At 39.2% G+C, this 16,620-nt stretch overlaps 1 protein-coding gene across 1 annotated transcript in view; it reads right to left on the bottom strand.

Annotated features, from left to right (window-relative positions):
* Window positions 1–9,948: 9,948 nt before the first annotated feature.
* LOC124594290 (glutamate receptor ionotropic, kainate 2-like) overlaps window positions 9,949–16,620 on the bottom strand; it is a 285,982-nt gene continuing 279,310 nt past the window's right edge. The window contains exon 17 of the mRNA XM_047132653.1: window positions 9,949–10,169. Within this exon, the coding sequence (XP_046988609.1) occupies window positions 10,041–10,169 (129 nt within the window). The 3' untranslated portion in view covers window positions 9,949–10,040. The remainder of the gene's footprint in view (window positions 10,170–16,620) is intronic.

The following is a 16,620-nucleotide window of genomic DNA, read 5'->3' as shown; positions in this document are numbered from 1 at the left end:
GTGTGCATCAGTTTCTAGGGATATAATAAGCGCCGGGACCAAATGCTCTCCAGTCACGTGTCTGAAAGTTGTGAGCGTAAACATATCTGCATATGACTTTTCTTTGTAAGTCAGTCAACGAGTCTAAATCACTAATACTTTTCAACAATCAGATGCTCTTCAGTCCGGGTTTCTAGCGCATACACTCTGAACTTATTTGTAGACGCGGGTACTATAATGCATTCATTGGATCATCAGGTATGAACAATCTGATACGAAAGACCTCGGTGTTAATTAGCGAATAAGCCACTGTCCGCCCTTTACGTAATTGAATGCCAAATTACGCAGCCAAGCAACTACTTCTACTTTGTTTAAGGGTACTTTTTTAAATCTCACATTGGGAGTCAATATGTACCCTGTATGAGGGTGAATTGCCATGCTTCTGAACATTACTGGTTACCACAGTGCCATTAAGAACGCAGGGCGCCGACGAGAAAAGGTCTTGAGTTTCTTACTGAATCCAATTCCACGTTGAGGGAGCTAGATTAATTTAATTGTTAGCAGTAATTCACAAATTTTTGCATTAAGGCGGCCCAGTATCCACATACCACAGATCGCTAAGAAACAACCCGATTACAACACAGCGTATTCAAGTACTACTACTGAAACCGCTTCGATGTAAACCACGAGTCTATAGAACAAAAAATACAAAAAACAAAAATATCATAGAACTCATTCACTCACGCAGGCAGGCCAAAACTGTCACTCATCATTCATACTTACACACGCACTCATACACACACACACACACACACACACATACATACATACATACACACTCGCACATAGGGGATACACTGTCCACAGTATCAGGTCAAAACAGATCTGATAAAAAAATTTCATGAACTTTTAATCTGCGAATTTGATAAAGTGACGAGGGATTTTTGGTTTGGGGCAATCAGTATCTACGTTATTAGCGTCTGATCAGTGTGAAATAAACTGCGCTTGAACGCAATCTTCCGTCCCTGCCTCACTTAAGTATTATACGGTACTTGGAGGTTTGAACTTAGATGAAAATAAAGAAGTTTAGGAGCCAGCATGTACTTTTCGCTTATGGCTTAGTTGAAAATGGCCACTAATTGTTCTTCATATTGAATTTGTTTTGTGAACTTGCGTATATATATATATATATATATATATATATATATATATATATATATATATATCATGTACATTATATTTTAAGAGTACTGAATTGTAATTCGAAATGAAGTGTAAACAGAAGTCCAATATACTCAGTGACATCGCAATTTACCAAGTTCTTCCTCTCTCTCTTCACAGGATGATCACAGTAGCCATATAAAGAAGCCTTAATACCTGTGTAAACGTGTTAAACGTTTTAGTAATACTAGTACAACCTGATGATGTGGTATTACCTCAAAACATTTCTCTAAATAAACAATAACTTTTTAATATTTTTGATACAGTCACGGTCGATTAATAGTCAATACGGCTTCAAATTAGAAAAGCTGCTACTTGGTAGATATTGTAATCCACTTTTTCCCTGTGTGTCAGATAATAACAGAATAGAAAGGGCAAAAAGTACATGTTAAATTCAGCCCATAGTGAACTTAGAGAGCAACAGACTTATGGAACTAAGAAATTGTTCTATTACGAAATGTGGCACTGGGGCCAGGAATGCAGATAGATAATGAACCTACAGACTAGAAAGGAGACATTGAAACACATGAACCGCCATTTCATATGACTTAGAAGCGTCATAAGGAAAAACAAAACATGTTTCAAACAAAAGAACCATTTGATCCAATTGCAAATGCGAATGCCATTTTCCTCTCTGTGATAGTTACAACACTTTAAGGAATGAAACTCGGGTTATGAACCACAGTTTCAACTTCCTCGCTCTAAATAGAATAAGGTGTTGTTTCTTGTGTTATGTTAAAGTACTCCTCATCAAAGAAATGTGCGTTAGACTCAAGATCAAGAAGCAGTATTACATAAATACAGCCATGTGTATCCGAAATCAACGAATATCTACTATAATTTGACAGTCTTGATCGCGATAATCACTTTTTGTTAGTGATTTTGTCTTCTAACAATCCAGATTTAGATCCATTTTTATATCAATGTTTCAATCAATCTTTTAGTCTCAGCTACAACTTGCGTCCTGATAATCTCACGCAGACCAGCGCAATAAGGTCGCACTTTTTATCACTGCTATCGCAGTTGCCACCATGGAGGAACCTTTGATAAGTTTCAAGACAAGCAACGGCCCTTCCACGACCACATTATGCCTAGTAGCCTCAATAAAAGAATATTATTTACAAAGTAAGCTGACTCATTTTGCCCTCTTGCGAACGCGGCACAAATAATGATTCTGACGAGAGTATGATTATAGGTGAGCTGCGTGTAGTATTGGCAAAGGTTTCTTACCAGTACCCTCCTACAGTGACTTCATAGAGACACGCTGCTTCAGTACAGCGACAGTATTCGCATTACTCTCTAGCAAGTAGGTCGGTTCTGTCAAAAGAAAGAAAATGAAGAAATAAGGCCACAAGTTGGTTACAGTACAGCTAATTTCTATTACTGTAATAGCACAGAAACGTTAGTTCTTTTCACGTTCAGAAAGAAACAAAGTATTAGCTTCATAATTCTGTAAAATAAAAGCCTTTTATTGATGTTTTCAGAAATCTGATTTTTATAAACTGAAATCGAGCAATGTGCTAGCAGTCTATTGTTCACTGATGCTGATTGATTATTATCTGGAACAAGCTTCAGTATGACATGGAAAGCCTAAAATTTTATGGTTAGCACCATGACTTCGATAAACGCATAAGTTGGCTTGGTGCTGGTGTAGAGATAGGTTTAACAATGGCATCCGCATCCGCTGAATCAGCTCCTGCTAAGAGGTCATTTTCCCTGCGAATAGCCCACTTGCGAGTGTTAGCGTCGTACTTCGTATGTTCAAGAATGTGTCATATTCGATAATCTAACGGATTCAATTTTTTTACAAAAATACCTGAGTATTTTCAGTTTTATTCTTTGGCGTGGAAACATGGAATGTACTTAATTGGCGAATGAATCGGGCTGCGTCGGAGAGTTGTGTGCCACTTCTGCGTCATAATTCTGACAGAAATTGCGTCGTGTGAGTCATGGTGGCGTGCGTTCAAGCTACAAGCCTCTCTGAAGACTCACACACTAGTGTGTCTTGCAGGTCGCTAATTTCGTCAGTAGATCGTAGAATACGCTATCTCGAACAAAGGCAAATAAACAAGCAACAGCCACAGCGCTACATTCAAGTTGGCACTTCGTTAGAATATTTTAGCTTTTGCGTAATACATTTAGCGCGGTGGCACAAACTCATCAACATACTATGGCCACTTATCACGTAACTATAGAATGCTTGAGCGCACTACTAAATTACAAGCTGTTGTCTACTGCACAAGTCTCGTAATCACAGTAAGCAACAAAGAAGATTAGTGTTGCGGTAACTTACTGCTTTCGAGTTCAGAGTCTCGGTACTGCAAGATCTAAGTCGCTTGAAGTGTCATCGTCAGTATGTAATACTTTTCAATTTTCTCGCACTCTTACTTCCATGATTTGCTCCCAGGATTCTGCACCAAATTTTATGAAATATCAGTACACAAGAGGACTGAATTTAATACGATAAACAGTACTTTATTTCAGTTAAAGCCAGTATTTTACATTCATTTACGAATTTAATAGCTTTACATAGAAAATACATAGAAGACGTTATCGTCAAAACGATAAACATTTGTTGCTTCAAACAACAACATAAAATTCAAATGCAGTGTGTTTATTTAATTTATACCAACTTGCAATAACAGATAAAAATACAAATGTAAAAGTAGTTTAATTAAAAATTCGAGGAAGCTTCCTGGTACAAATCTGCTGGTGTGCTCACTACAAATGTAAGTAAAATATTTACACAGCGAATCTCAATAAATATAAGAAACGTATCAGAGGTAGATTCACTACAAATTAGAGTAGAAAAACAGGTACATGTTTAGAGATAGATTCAGAGCAATAATAAGAATTGTATTATCTCAAATATTTTGCTGTCTGTCGTCCGAAACACAGTTCGTGTGTTATTTGTAGATAATGTTTCGGCAGTTTCATAGACATAAACACGGTACAGAATATTTTCCATAAGAAAGACCTCATTTTGCATATGACCATTACATAATTTACAAATATCAGCGCAAAGAAAAAAATGTGATGGAAAGTATTCGTGATTTTATAGAACTTAATGAGAAATAGCGTAGAGTAAAGGAGGGAAAATAAAAACAGGAAAATATAATGAAAAATAAGAAATTATTCAGAAACTCCAGATACGCAATAGAACGGTAGTAAATTATCTAGAATGACTGCTAACACTGATTGCATGTGAGTCTTTGCCATATACGGGCAATTAAATCTCGTAAAAGCAGGTGTCTCACAAATTAATTGACACTTCATTAATTATCTCTTCTTCGGTGACAGAAGCTACGAAAACCAAGTAGAATGGGAAAAAATGAAAGTATGTATTTATTTTATATATACTATACCGGCACCAGGATAAAGTGCTTCGAAAATGTTAGTCTAAAGCGGACAGAATAGAACTCATATCGCTGGTTTGATTTATTGTACATTACTGACAGATGAAGACAACTGAGGAGAAATAATGTTTGCTACGGTGTATGATGTTCTGAATGTTTTCTAATTTTGCGAGCTTTAAATAAAAAGCTGGAACTCATATTGACGAAATTTTCATTTATTTTGAAGTTTAACTAAGCATTCTCAAAACAAAATGGGATAACTTATGAAGAACGCACTTACAGTTTGACACTGTGCAGTTTCTGTAAAACAATGTAAATTTCCTATCGAGAAACTGATCGATTTCGTGTTTTGGAATGGGGTGGGCTTGCTAGACGCAAGACTCAACAGCCCACGTACTATGCAAGAACGTTAACCCAAAGTACAATAAAACTATATTATTAATGTAACTTGTCAAGCCAACTGAAAATTTTCTGAAGGAAAGTTTGATATTAATAAGTGACTGCAGATTCATGTGCAGTGTACCACGTCAAAAATCGTATACTTTCAAAAGTATGTCGAAAATATGTCTCCTGCTAACCTCAGTAATTATATTCGTCAACGATGCAGCATATTTCTGTCAACTAAATGAAATGCTACGATAAGTGTTCACCAGCGGATTGACAGTTGTGTTCATTCATCCTAACAGCAATAATGCATGTATTTAATGCGAGAAAAATAAATATGGGTTTAAGGACCAAGAATGAAGAAAAAATAGTGGTTTCCCTACACTGCACTTTCTATACACTGCATTAATTCTAAATTAAGCTACCCTCAAGTCAGTTTTGTGCTGCTGGTGGATTTTAATACTTGTGAAATTATTTCAGAATGAGAATATTTTCTCTATCTGGTTCCTCATGAGCCTGAATTATTTAATAAAATATCACGTTAAGTTGCCATTAGAACACTACTGTTACATCCCTAATGGACATTATATTAATTACACAAGGAAAAAATTACATAGGAGGAGTGAGAAGTATAAGGAATGAACTAAATTAAAATAACAAAAATTTACTTCGTCGTTTCATATAATTAATGACATGAAGATGTGGCTAATGTGTCTGCCTCATTGACTTCAGTTTTCTAAAACACGCAGAACGAGTAACACAATTTTAATAAATAAGAATGATAGAAATATATTAGGTTTCCTTTGTCAAGCAGCATAATTCATTCAGAGTTCCAGAGGAGACCATCCTATTCAGGAACAATACAAAATTACTTTTCGCATTGTGGCCAGACTTTTATGGTACCTCTAATCAAATTGCGAGATCACCAAAGATATACCAATTTCTTCCAAAGTACCGTCAGTCTGAAATATTACTATAGGCTTTCATCCCGAACTTACAAAATTTCTTACTGGTGGTGACTTCAATGACGATTAAGGCTGCAGGAAATAAGTATTCAGTGGACAACGTGATTCTCATAAGAACAATAATAAAATATACATCTCAATGACTTCGTCAACAGTCTTTTCGTAAGCTTTGTCTGAAGACAACTTTCGCAAGTTGATGTTTTCTGTACTGCTTCACCAAAATCCTATGCAATGAAAGGAGAATTTAATTACGTATTAGGTTTCCGAACAGTTTTTGTAAAATCAACTGTAGTCCTTTGAAAAAAGCGGCTTTTCGATGCATATGGAAACGTTACCTGCAGAAAGTACAGACTACCTACAGACGAAAATTCTTCTACCATTTAATTTGTTTGTCCAATTGTTTAGTCAATAATTAATACATAAAGTTTCTATTTATGGGAACCATTTTCGGAAAGCGCCTGTGACTGAAACAGGCAGACCCATGTGGCTGTTGGACAATCAACCGTACTGGAGTCCTCCATGTCCTTGTTGACAACATCTGGCTGACAAACAGTGTGTTAAAGAAGTATTCCATGTTTCGAGGGGTGTTAGTATGAATCAAAACAAGAAGAAACGTTCAATAATTATGAGCTAAAAATGCATAGTCACGGGCAGTGAACACTTCTTCATTTTCACTACTATGAAAAAAAAGTCATTTCTACTAACACAAAGGACCTATAGAAATTTTTCAGTTATTGTTCATGGATACAGCATGTAGTAAAACTTTGTTAGTGTTGTTACTGTAAACCGTATTCTCAGTTCTGAGTGAGTGCAGCACATACATTAGTTCTACATTAGTATTTGGATAAGTCTTTAAAATTCTTTTGCATTGTAGTTTTATCTTTGGGCTTGCCAGAGCAATGGAAGCCTATTATTCCACACGGAAAAAGGCAAGCATGATTCGACGGTTGTTTCCATTTTCCGTACGATAAAATGAAATGATCATGTGGCATTGCTGGCAAGTGCAAGTGCAAGTCTCACGAGTATTTCAGTCGACGCCACAATGGGCGACTTGCGTGCCTGTGATGGGGTTGAAATGATAAGGACAACAGAACACGCAGTCCACGAGCGGAGAGAATCTCCAACCCGGCCAGGAATCAAACCCGGGCCCGCTGCATAGGAGGCAAGCATGTTACAACCCAGCTAAGCAGGCGGGCTTTCCGGACGGTAAGAGAAGATTACGTCCGCCAATTTCCGTGTGGAATAATAGACTTCCATTATGCTGATAAGTGCACATATAAAACTACAACGTAAAAGCGTTTCACAGATTTGTCAAAACACAGAGTGGTTCCATTACAACTAATTTGTGCGCTACACTTAGTCAGAAGCGTAAAGTTACAATACTAACAGATTTTTACTACATGCTGTATCCATGGACAATAAGAGAGAAATTTGTCCTCGTTTGTTTACTGCGTTCTGTAGGTCGTTCGTGGCAGCAACGAGCTTGCTATAGAAGAGATATTTTTGACAGGAGCGAAGACGAACAGGTGCTCATAGCTCTTCAAGTACGCATTTCAGAGTCCATGATTACTGGACAATTTTTCTTGTTTCAATCATACTGCCAGTCGTCAGTATACGGAATACTTTTTGACACCCTGTTTGCTAGACAGTGTACACGAAATTCACCCGACTGTGTTCGCCAAGTAGCCCTGCTTGCGAAGCCAGGAAAAAATACACTACTTCCAAAGTCATAACCTGGTTTGCCTTGTTCACTACATCAACATTTTCTGAATATTACAAGTAGCATCGTTCATTTAGACAAAGCAGCTCCCACAAATATTTATAACGTGTTCATTTTACGTATTAATTAGTTAGTTTTATGTTCTTCTAATTTGGTGTTTATGAGCGTCAGAATGTTAGATTCAGCGTGGAAAGTAGTCTATCATTTAGACTCCATGTAGCATTATCTATACGTTATTTGGTTTTCCGTTTTCCGTAAATATCGAAAAGTCACCCTTTAGAGCTATATTGAGAGCCATTAATTGGGTTACTAAAACAATTACAGTAAATGTTAACACAAAAATGTGTAACATTTGCTGGACAATAGTTGATACAAATTACAAGGAAAGTGAAAGAAAGTGTCGGGCCACATGTGAGACTGAATTCAGGACTTCCTCGCAGATAGAACGCAACACGTCGTTCATAACTGAACAAAACCGACAGATGTAAAGGTTATTTCAGGAGTACAGCTTGAAGTGTAACAGGATTGTTATTGTTTGCAAAATAGGTAAATGATCTAGCGGAGACTGTTTGCAGATGGGGTTGTCTGTATGATGGTAGGAACGCCAGAAGCCTTTAGCGAACTGCAAAGCACTTATGACTGATGCAGGGGCTTGTAAGTAGCCTTGAACGAAAATAAATGGAACATATTGCGCAGGAACAGGCGAATAAATCCAATACTTTACGGTTATATTATTGGTGTCAAGTCACTGGAAACAAAAACTACTGTTAAATACCTAGGAGTGACCATCTGGGGTGACCTAAAGCGGAATAATCTCATAAAACAAATAGCAGGAGAAGCAGATGACAGAGTGAGATTCACAGAAAGAGTTTGATGGAAATGTAAAACATACCAGGTTGGATTAATGGAAGACATAGACAAGACTCAACCAAGAGCGTCGCGTTTCGTCACGGGATGGTTGTAGGCTCGTGTCACCAAGATGAATGACAAACTCCAATGGCACATGGTACAAGAGAGGCGATGAGCGTCACTGAGAGATTAACTATTGAAATTCGGAATTATATTGAGCAAGCGATCGGTCGTATATTGCTATGTGAATGGTTTATTTCAATAGTGGTGCAAGTCCATTTTTGTTCATTCTGAGATACAGAGTCCTAAAGTTAAAAGAGCGCTGAAAAATCTGCAGTTGAGATATCAGAAATATTCAAGTAAAGTTAAAAGAGTGCTGAAAAATTTGCAGTTGAGATACCAGAAATATTCAAGTATATATACCGGGTGATCAAAAAGTCAGTATAAATTTGAAAACTTAATAAACCACGGAATAATGTAGATAGAGAGGTAAAACTTGACACACATGCTTGGAATGACATGGGGTTTTATTAGAACCAAAAAAAAAAGTTCACGAAATGTCCGACAGATCTCTTGCGCGCGTCGTTTGGTGATGATCGTGTGCTCAACAGCCACTTTCGTCATGCTTGGCCTCCCTGGTCCCCAGACCTCAGTCCGTGTGATTATTGGCTTTGGGGTTACCTGAAGTGGCAAGTGTATCGTGATCGACCGACATCTCTAGGGATGCTGAAAGACAACATCCGACGCCAATGCCTCACCATAACTCCGGACACGCTTTACAGTGCTGTTCACAACATTATTCCTCGACTACAGCTATTGAGGAATTATGGTGGACATATTGAACATTTCCTGTAAAGAACATCATCTTTGCTTTGTCTTACTTTGTTATGCTGATTATTGCTATTCTGATCAGATGAAGCGTCATCTGTCGGACTTTTTTTGAACTTTTGTAGTTTTTTGGTTCTAATACAACCCCATGTCATTTCAAGCATGTGTGTCAATTTGTACCTCTCTATCTACATTATTCCGTGAATTATTTAGTTTTGAAATTTATACTGACTTTTTGATCACCCGGTACTTGAATATTTCTGGTATCTCAACTGCAGATTTTTCAGCGCTATTTTAACTTTAGGACTCTGTATCTCAGAATGAACAAAAATGAACTTGTACCACTACTGAAATAAGCCCTTAATGTGTTTGATATTACCCGACGACAAATATCCCGAGAAATGACCACAGTGGAAAAATCCGAAAAATTAGAGCTAATACGGAGGTTTACCGACAGTCATTCTGCGCATACGCCATCCGCGAATGGAACAGGGAAAGGGTAACAGTTGATTATACGAGAAATACGCACCTCCACACACATTAAGTTGGCTTCCGGGGTATAAATGTGGATGTAGGTGTGTAAGCCTGGAGACTGCAGAAACCTATTATGTGCTTACAACGAGAATCGTTTCTAAAGCACTTCGGATCTAATGCCAGTAACCACAGACTTGACTGATTGTGAGCACTTGCACTAACAATGCGTTCATCTGGTCGCACACCACCGCGCTCCTCGTGCGTCTACCCGCATACGTCCGGTGGCTGCGGTCCTTCCAGCTGCGGCAGGTGGCTCTTGCGGACAGGCTTGACGTCGCTGCAGAGGCGCGACACCAGTTTCAGCTCAGACACGAACGCGTCCCAGTGCGAGATCTGAAACAAGCGGTCAGTGCTTTTTTTGAATAAAAGGCTGTCGCTGACTTGTAGACAGGTGGATCTCGCCGGTTCGGAGGATCTCGGAGGTCTGCTATCAAAATGGTTTCAATAGCTGGTGCGCTCATACCTGGGCATCGTTATGAAGTGAACACTTGAACAACGTCTTAAAAAAACTGTTGTCCCTGCGCTGTTGTAGCAGAAGTTGTAATGTAATTAACTTGGTGAAAGATCTGTAAACCTAGAGCAGTGCCCTGAAAACTAGCGTTATACAGGGTGCGTCAAAAAATGTATACACATTTGAACTGTCATAGACAATTTATTTCCCGTTCTACATGGTTAAATAACTGAGAGAAAGTAATGTTTCTTCAACAGGTGGCAGCAGTGGCAAGGAAGTAACTGCAACATGGCGGACGTGCGTTTGAGCTTTGAAGCGCGGAAGCAGATAATTAAGTGGTACTGGAAGTTTGAGAATGTAGCTGCGGTTCGAAGACAGTGGGGAAGTGAGTATGGTACAGAACCACTTTCAAGGTTAACAATTACACTTCTACGAGACAAATTCGAAATTCATGAAACAGTGTGTGGTGTGCATAAAGGTCGATCAGGGCGACCTCGTACAGCTACAAGTGATGATTCCACAACTGCGGTCTTGGAACTGTTTCACCGTTCGCCTCAAAAATCTTAAAGGTAAGCGGCACGTGAGAGTAATGTAAGTGCTAGTAGTGTGCTACGCATTCTGAAGAAAGGCAAGTTTCGTGTGTACATTCCAAAGCTGGTGCAACAGCTAAGTGACGACGATCCAGATCGAAGGTTAGAATTTTGTGAATGGGTTCAGTAGATGGTGAGACGTGAACCGGGTTTTATGGGTAGCATAATTTGGTCGGATGAAGCCCAATTCAAACTCAATAGAACTGTCAATAGGCACAATTGTGTGTACTGGGCTGAAGATAATCCTCACATTACAGTTGAAAAGTCTGTGAATTTGCCTGGTGTAAATGTGTGGTGTGGTTTGTCTGCAAGGGGACTCATTGGGCCTTTCCTCTTTGAAGGCACTGTTACTGGAGAGCCGTACCTAACAATGCTTGCTGACTCCATATGCCCTGCCATTCGTGTATTATACGGTAATTATGAGTTTTATTTCCAACAAGATGGCGTCCCGCCACACTATCATAGGGACGTACGAGCATACCTGGATCACAATGTGCCAGGCCAGTGGATAGGACGCAGGGGACCAATCGATTTTTCTGCACGCTCTCCAGACCTCACGCCGCTGGATTTCTTCGTATGGGGCACAGTAAAAGATGAGGTGTACAAACGTAAACCACGTAACCTGGACACACTTTGGAATGAGATTCAGGCGGTGTGCGCAGAAATCTCATTGGACACTTTGGTACCATGTACGGAATCAGTGGTAACTCGTACTCAGAAATGTATTGATGCTGAAGGCCACCAGTTTGAACATTAATCACATTTGCAATGTATATTTAATTTTCCAATTGCACTTTAAGCTTTCCATTTCCAGAAATTTAACACTGTAGAACGGGAAATAAATTTTCTATGACGCTTCAAAGTGTGTATACATTTTTTTGACGCACCCTGTATTATGAACCTCTACAAGAGTTAGTCATAAAGTTCTAGTTATCGCCTCGAAAAAATGAAGTTACGATCACGAAACTTGATGATGGTGTTACCCATTCCGCGTTCAAAGCAAAACTTTTTCCGAACGATGGATGACTTGATGGACACCTTGGTTGTAGAAGTCTGCGTTTTGACTCTTTGGGAAATGTTCCACCTCGGAAACCACCTCGCGTATTTGGGGAAATGCCCGCCACACAATGGTTTTCAGAGAGAGAAGCATCTGGGTGCCATGTCAGGAGAATGCGGACTGTGAGGCAAAATTTGATAGCCCAGAGTAGCAGGATATCTGACTTTTACAGGTCTGCATCTGACGTTTATGCTCGCTAGAACTGCTCGGTGAAAGTAGTTCCGCGTAACTCCGGCAGGTGTCAATACAATCGCTTTTGACGTGGCTAGCAACTGGACTCGACTTCCTCGAAGTTCGTTCGAGCACCATATGCTCGAATTGCCTCACCGTCTCCTAGTTACCAGAGCGCCGTTGAGTCACCCGCTGTTGTACCTTGGCGCTTGAACGTGAGAAGAAGGAGAGTGTGAAAGCGAAACTTGATTCGAAGGAATATGTCCTGAGTGCAAAGGAAGATGGTCATAACAATATTTGAGAGAGATTTTCCTTAGTGACTGACAAAGATGTCGGCTAGGTGTGCTGTGGCAAGTGCTCTGCTCTCCTGTCTCACAGATCCGCCACCACACATATGAAGACACATGTCTGCAGGACACGAGAAAGCTAAGACAATCAAACGCGCGTAGAAATGCTTCCCAGAGATCTTTGGCTATTACATCAATACTAGGTGTTGGATTTCACGCATTTTGTCAGGAGCCTGAAAAGCGTCAAAGCTTTTCATGTTCATAGTTAAAGGAGATAATTGCTTTTAAAATCAGTCATTAGTTTATTGCAATATATGAAGTGTGATGGAGGTGAATTATTGCGTCTGTAAAGGGCTATAATTTTTCTCTTTGCAAACTTGGTACGCTTTGTGCATGAAAGGAATTCTTCTGATGCATTCCTAGCTGGGTAGCCCGGCGACCAGGTGGACACAGGTAGTGCCCACGGGCGAGTGGCAGTCGCGCGCCTATGTCGGCACGCTTCACAGAGGGCAGGCCCCCAGAGGATTAGCGACAGGCGAAGACGCTGCATACATCAACACGCTTCCAAGGGAAGCCGTGGACATTCGCATGTGTGCCCGAGGCAGCGGAAACTACAAATTTAGAGCAAAAAACAGTTTTGTCACGATTCTAGGTAACGCGGACAGAGCGGCGAGTTGAATAGCAATAGCACAACTTGGGTGTCCAAGAATCTCAAGTGGCCCAGGGAATTTTGACCGTGTCCCGCGAGCAAAACACCTGGGAACGTAGCGGCAATACTCAAAGGGAGAAGTCTCGGTTTATTTGTATACCCTGTCTCACACAGAGTGTGGCGCTCTTTTCCTCGCGAAATGCGACGGCAAGGTGGGGGGAAATTTTGAAAGGGACGTCTTTATTGGCAAGAATCTAACGTTGGCTTTGAAAAATAGTAAGAGCTACGTAATTTGCGGAAGGGCGGAGACAAGACGTTGGAGGGGAGCGGCTCTCTCTCTCCAGGTGCAAGGAGTGCACTAGTATTGGGATTCCGAATATTGCATCTGATGAGGCAGGAGTTCACTCTTGACTGCTTCCGATAAGTCGCAAGGATTCTCTTATCGCTTGTCATGAGATTATGCACTTTGCATTCGTCGCAAACAGCGTAGGGAGCAAAGTCTGTTAGATCCAAGTAAGCGAGCTTCACTCACTGTGCGCGTTATCAAGACCTTAACTCAGGATCACATTTTTATTTACTGCAAGTCCGATGACGGTAGTACTGTTAGAACAGTTTTGAGCTTTGTTTAATGCAGTTTCACGTAGGTTTGCACTTGCAGATGGACGCATACCGTCGTCCAGTAATGATAACTTCCAGTAGCAGATTTCGGTCACTATTTTCAGCGTAGGGCATGTTAGACGCTATCAACTACGTCGCCGGCAGAGTCTTGATGCAGCCGCACGCAATCAGCCGACTCCACCGCCAATCCTAGCTGCGCATTCTTCTTTCGCTTTCTTCAATTTCCTTGCAATGTGTTAGATGCTCATAAAGACGGAAGGCACAGTATTCACCGTTTGCCCGCTAAGAGAGCTGCTTTTTTTTTTTTTTTTTTTTTTTTTTTTTATTCCTTCCTCATTTAATACACCAGGTCAACCCGTCTCGCGTAATTTATTTATATGTTAAATTAGAATGAAGTCATACAATGCTCATGTTAAAAGGCAAATACCAGGGCAAGCACCTTATATAATTCACTTGTTGTGAGCTCTTGGTGCCAATTCAATTCTATTTGTTGTTTTTTTATTTGATACTTTCTACAGTATCTGGCGACCCAAATTTTTTTTATTTTTGTTTATCATTATATGAATAATTTGTGAGTGATTGTTAAATGAATTTTATAAAATTTCAATCATTATTGCATGTGCCGTTTAATGCAGTTTTACTGAATAAACCACTTATATGTTGAACACCACTCCTAGCATTTCATATATAGAATTTAAATAAAATTCACATCTCTTTCTCCCTCACACACGAGGTAGCTTGCAAGTTTGTAGACATCGGTTCAGAATTGCGACATGTAGACGTCTCTAATATTTAGCCTCATCCTACGACAGGAGCGCGAAATGCTGAAAGACAAGCCGATCTAATACTGGCGCGTATGGTGCCCAGCATTATAAAGGCCATAGACGGAAAGCATGTGGACATACAACAAGTATACGGACCGATACATATCAGAAAATGTGTTACCTATCAGGTACTGTGCACTTTGCTTATCAAGATTTAGCAATGCGAAATGTAGTATTGGTGACAACTTACTTTTGTGACAGGAAAAAACTGGGGAATTTATTAACAACTAATTGAAGAAAACGTTGTTTAACTTTAAGGAGTAAATCATCAGAATTTTAATAATATTTCATTCGCCACTAACCAAGGCGCAAAGATATGCAAGGAATTGCGATCTTTCCAGCATTATGCATACATTACACTAGTTTTGAACACAGTACTGAAACAGATTTTCGATGACGATTGTTGGGTAAATGAGGTTCCAGTGGTTTATTCCGTGACTTGTGCTACCAAAGACACTGTCCGTTTCATGGAGAAAAGTGGTGACATGAATTCAGTACAGATAAGCTTGGAGCAAGAAACGGAGTGTAGGTGTGGAACAGGTTGGTCAGAGTGTTACAGTACTTGACAAATTATTCTTCCTAACTTGGGCCACACTTGGTCCTTCCCAGAGTTAAATTTCTCAATTTCCTCCTTGTGATGTGACACTTCTGTCAGTTTGCTGAACATATAAATCCTTCTACTAGCTTTACTTGTTCATTGCACTTTGGCGATCCCAAAATTTCCACGTGATAACTGACACCAGTTTCAACCTGGATATACTCAGAGAGGTCAGGTCTGTCTCTTTCCATTAGACACAATACATCACCATCACGAGTGGGCTTTCTAACTGTCTGTTTTAGGTATTTAATGTAGATTCGCAGGCTCTTTTTTCGTGCCCACGACCTACAAAACTGTAATTGACTCAACAGATCATTTGGTGGTTCAAGTCTCCTCCTCCGATGGCACTTTGGTTGGAGTACATAATTACTAGCGAGCTGAAGTTTTCTCTACAGTTTTTTGTTACACGTGGAGGTGCGTCCAGTAGTCGATAGAGATATCCAGTTATAAGTTAATGTCCGCTCTTTACATTGAGTTTTGCCCAAGCAGTCTCACATGTAGGTTTAATTTCTAGCTATCTCGGTGTATATGAGTCGCCGGTCTACTCCCCCATTTCCCATTAAGAAGTTTTAGATCACTGACAGACTACAGAAGTTTTTCATGCATGTAAGACAATACCTCCAAGGAAACCTGGATTTTAAATTGTATGAAACGCTACAAGGACTTCAACAATCTCGCTATTCCCCAAAAACGTTACCAAAAATTTTGGATGAATACATTCGCTGATCTATTGCAGTTATCTTATCATTTATAACCAAGTGCTTGTTTGTAAACCAAAAAGTTCAACCACTGGTAGTGTGTAAACAATAATGTTTAGGTCATCCTAGTCCAGTTTAATAAATGCAGTTAAAGTAACTGTAGGATGAAATCAGTTAAAAAAATAAAAGAAAGAAAAAATATCCAGGAAGCTACCTTCAGTTTTCAAACAGTTTTTCTACAGCACTTTCTATCTCTTAGATAATGATAATGAACATCACACAACAGAAATGGAAAGTAACTAGCATAAAAATTTAATACACAAAGGCATTTGCATTAATTTTAATAACAATTTGAGGCCTTGTAACCAAAGTTACTTGCAGCTCTCTAATACTTATAGTAGAAATATAGACTCCATGAGTTGTAGTTGATGTATTTAAGGTCTAATGAAACTAGTAGTGTGGAAATAAGTAGAAAGTATGATTCCTATTGAATTCTTATATTATTCATAATAAAACAGTGTTGTAAGTAAGCTGAACAGGTCTTGTATACTCGATTTGGAAATATATATATATATATATATATATATATATATATATATATATATATATATGGAAGGAATTGCGATCTATCCAGCATTATGCATACATTACACTAGTTTTGAACACAGTCCTGTATTTGTTAATATTTCGTTAATCATATTCCAAAAGTCAAACAATACAAAATTGTATAATACATTACACTGATGTGAAGCGTGAGCGTTTCTGTTTGTACAAAAGTTGCAAGTAATATTTTTTTTTGTTGGTTTAGTTATGTATTTTCATCAGAATGTCAAAGCTGTGA

This window comes from Schistocerca americana, chromosome 2 (genome assembly GCF_021461395.2).
Source record: "Schistocerca americana isolate TAMUIC-IGC-003095 chromosome 2, iqSchAmer2.1, whole genome shotgun sequence".
In the NCBI taxonomy this organism is placed as follows: domain Eukaryota; kingdom Metazoa; phylum Arthropoda; class Insecta; order Orthoptera; family Acrididae; genus Schistocerca; species Schistocerca americana.
This window is presented reverse-complemented; position numbering and strand designations above follow the sequence as displayed.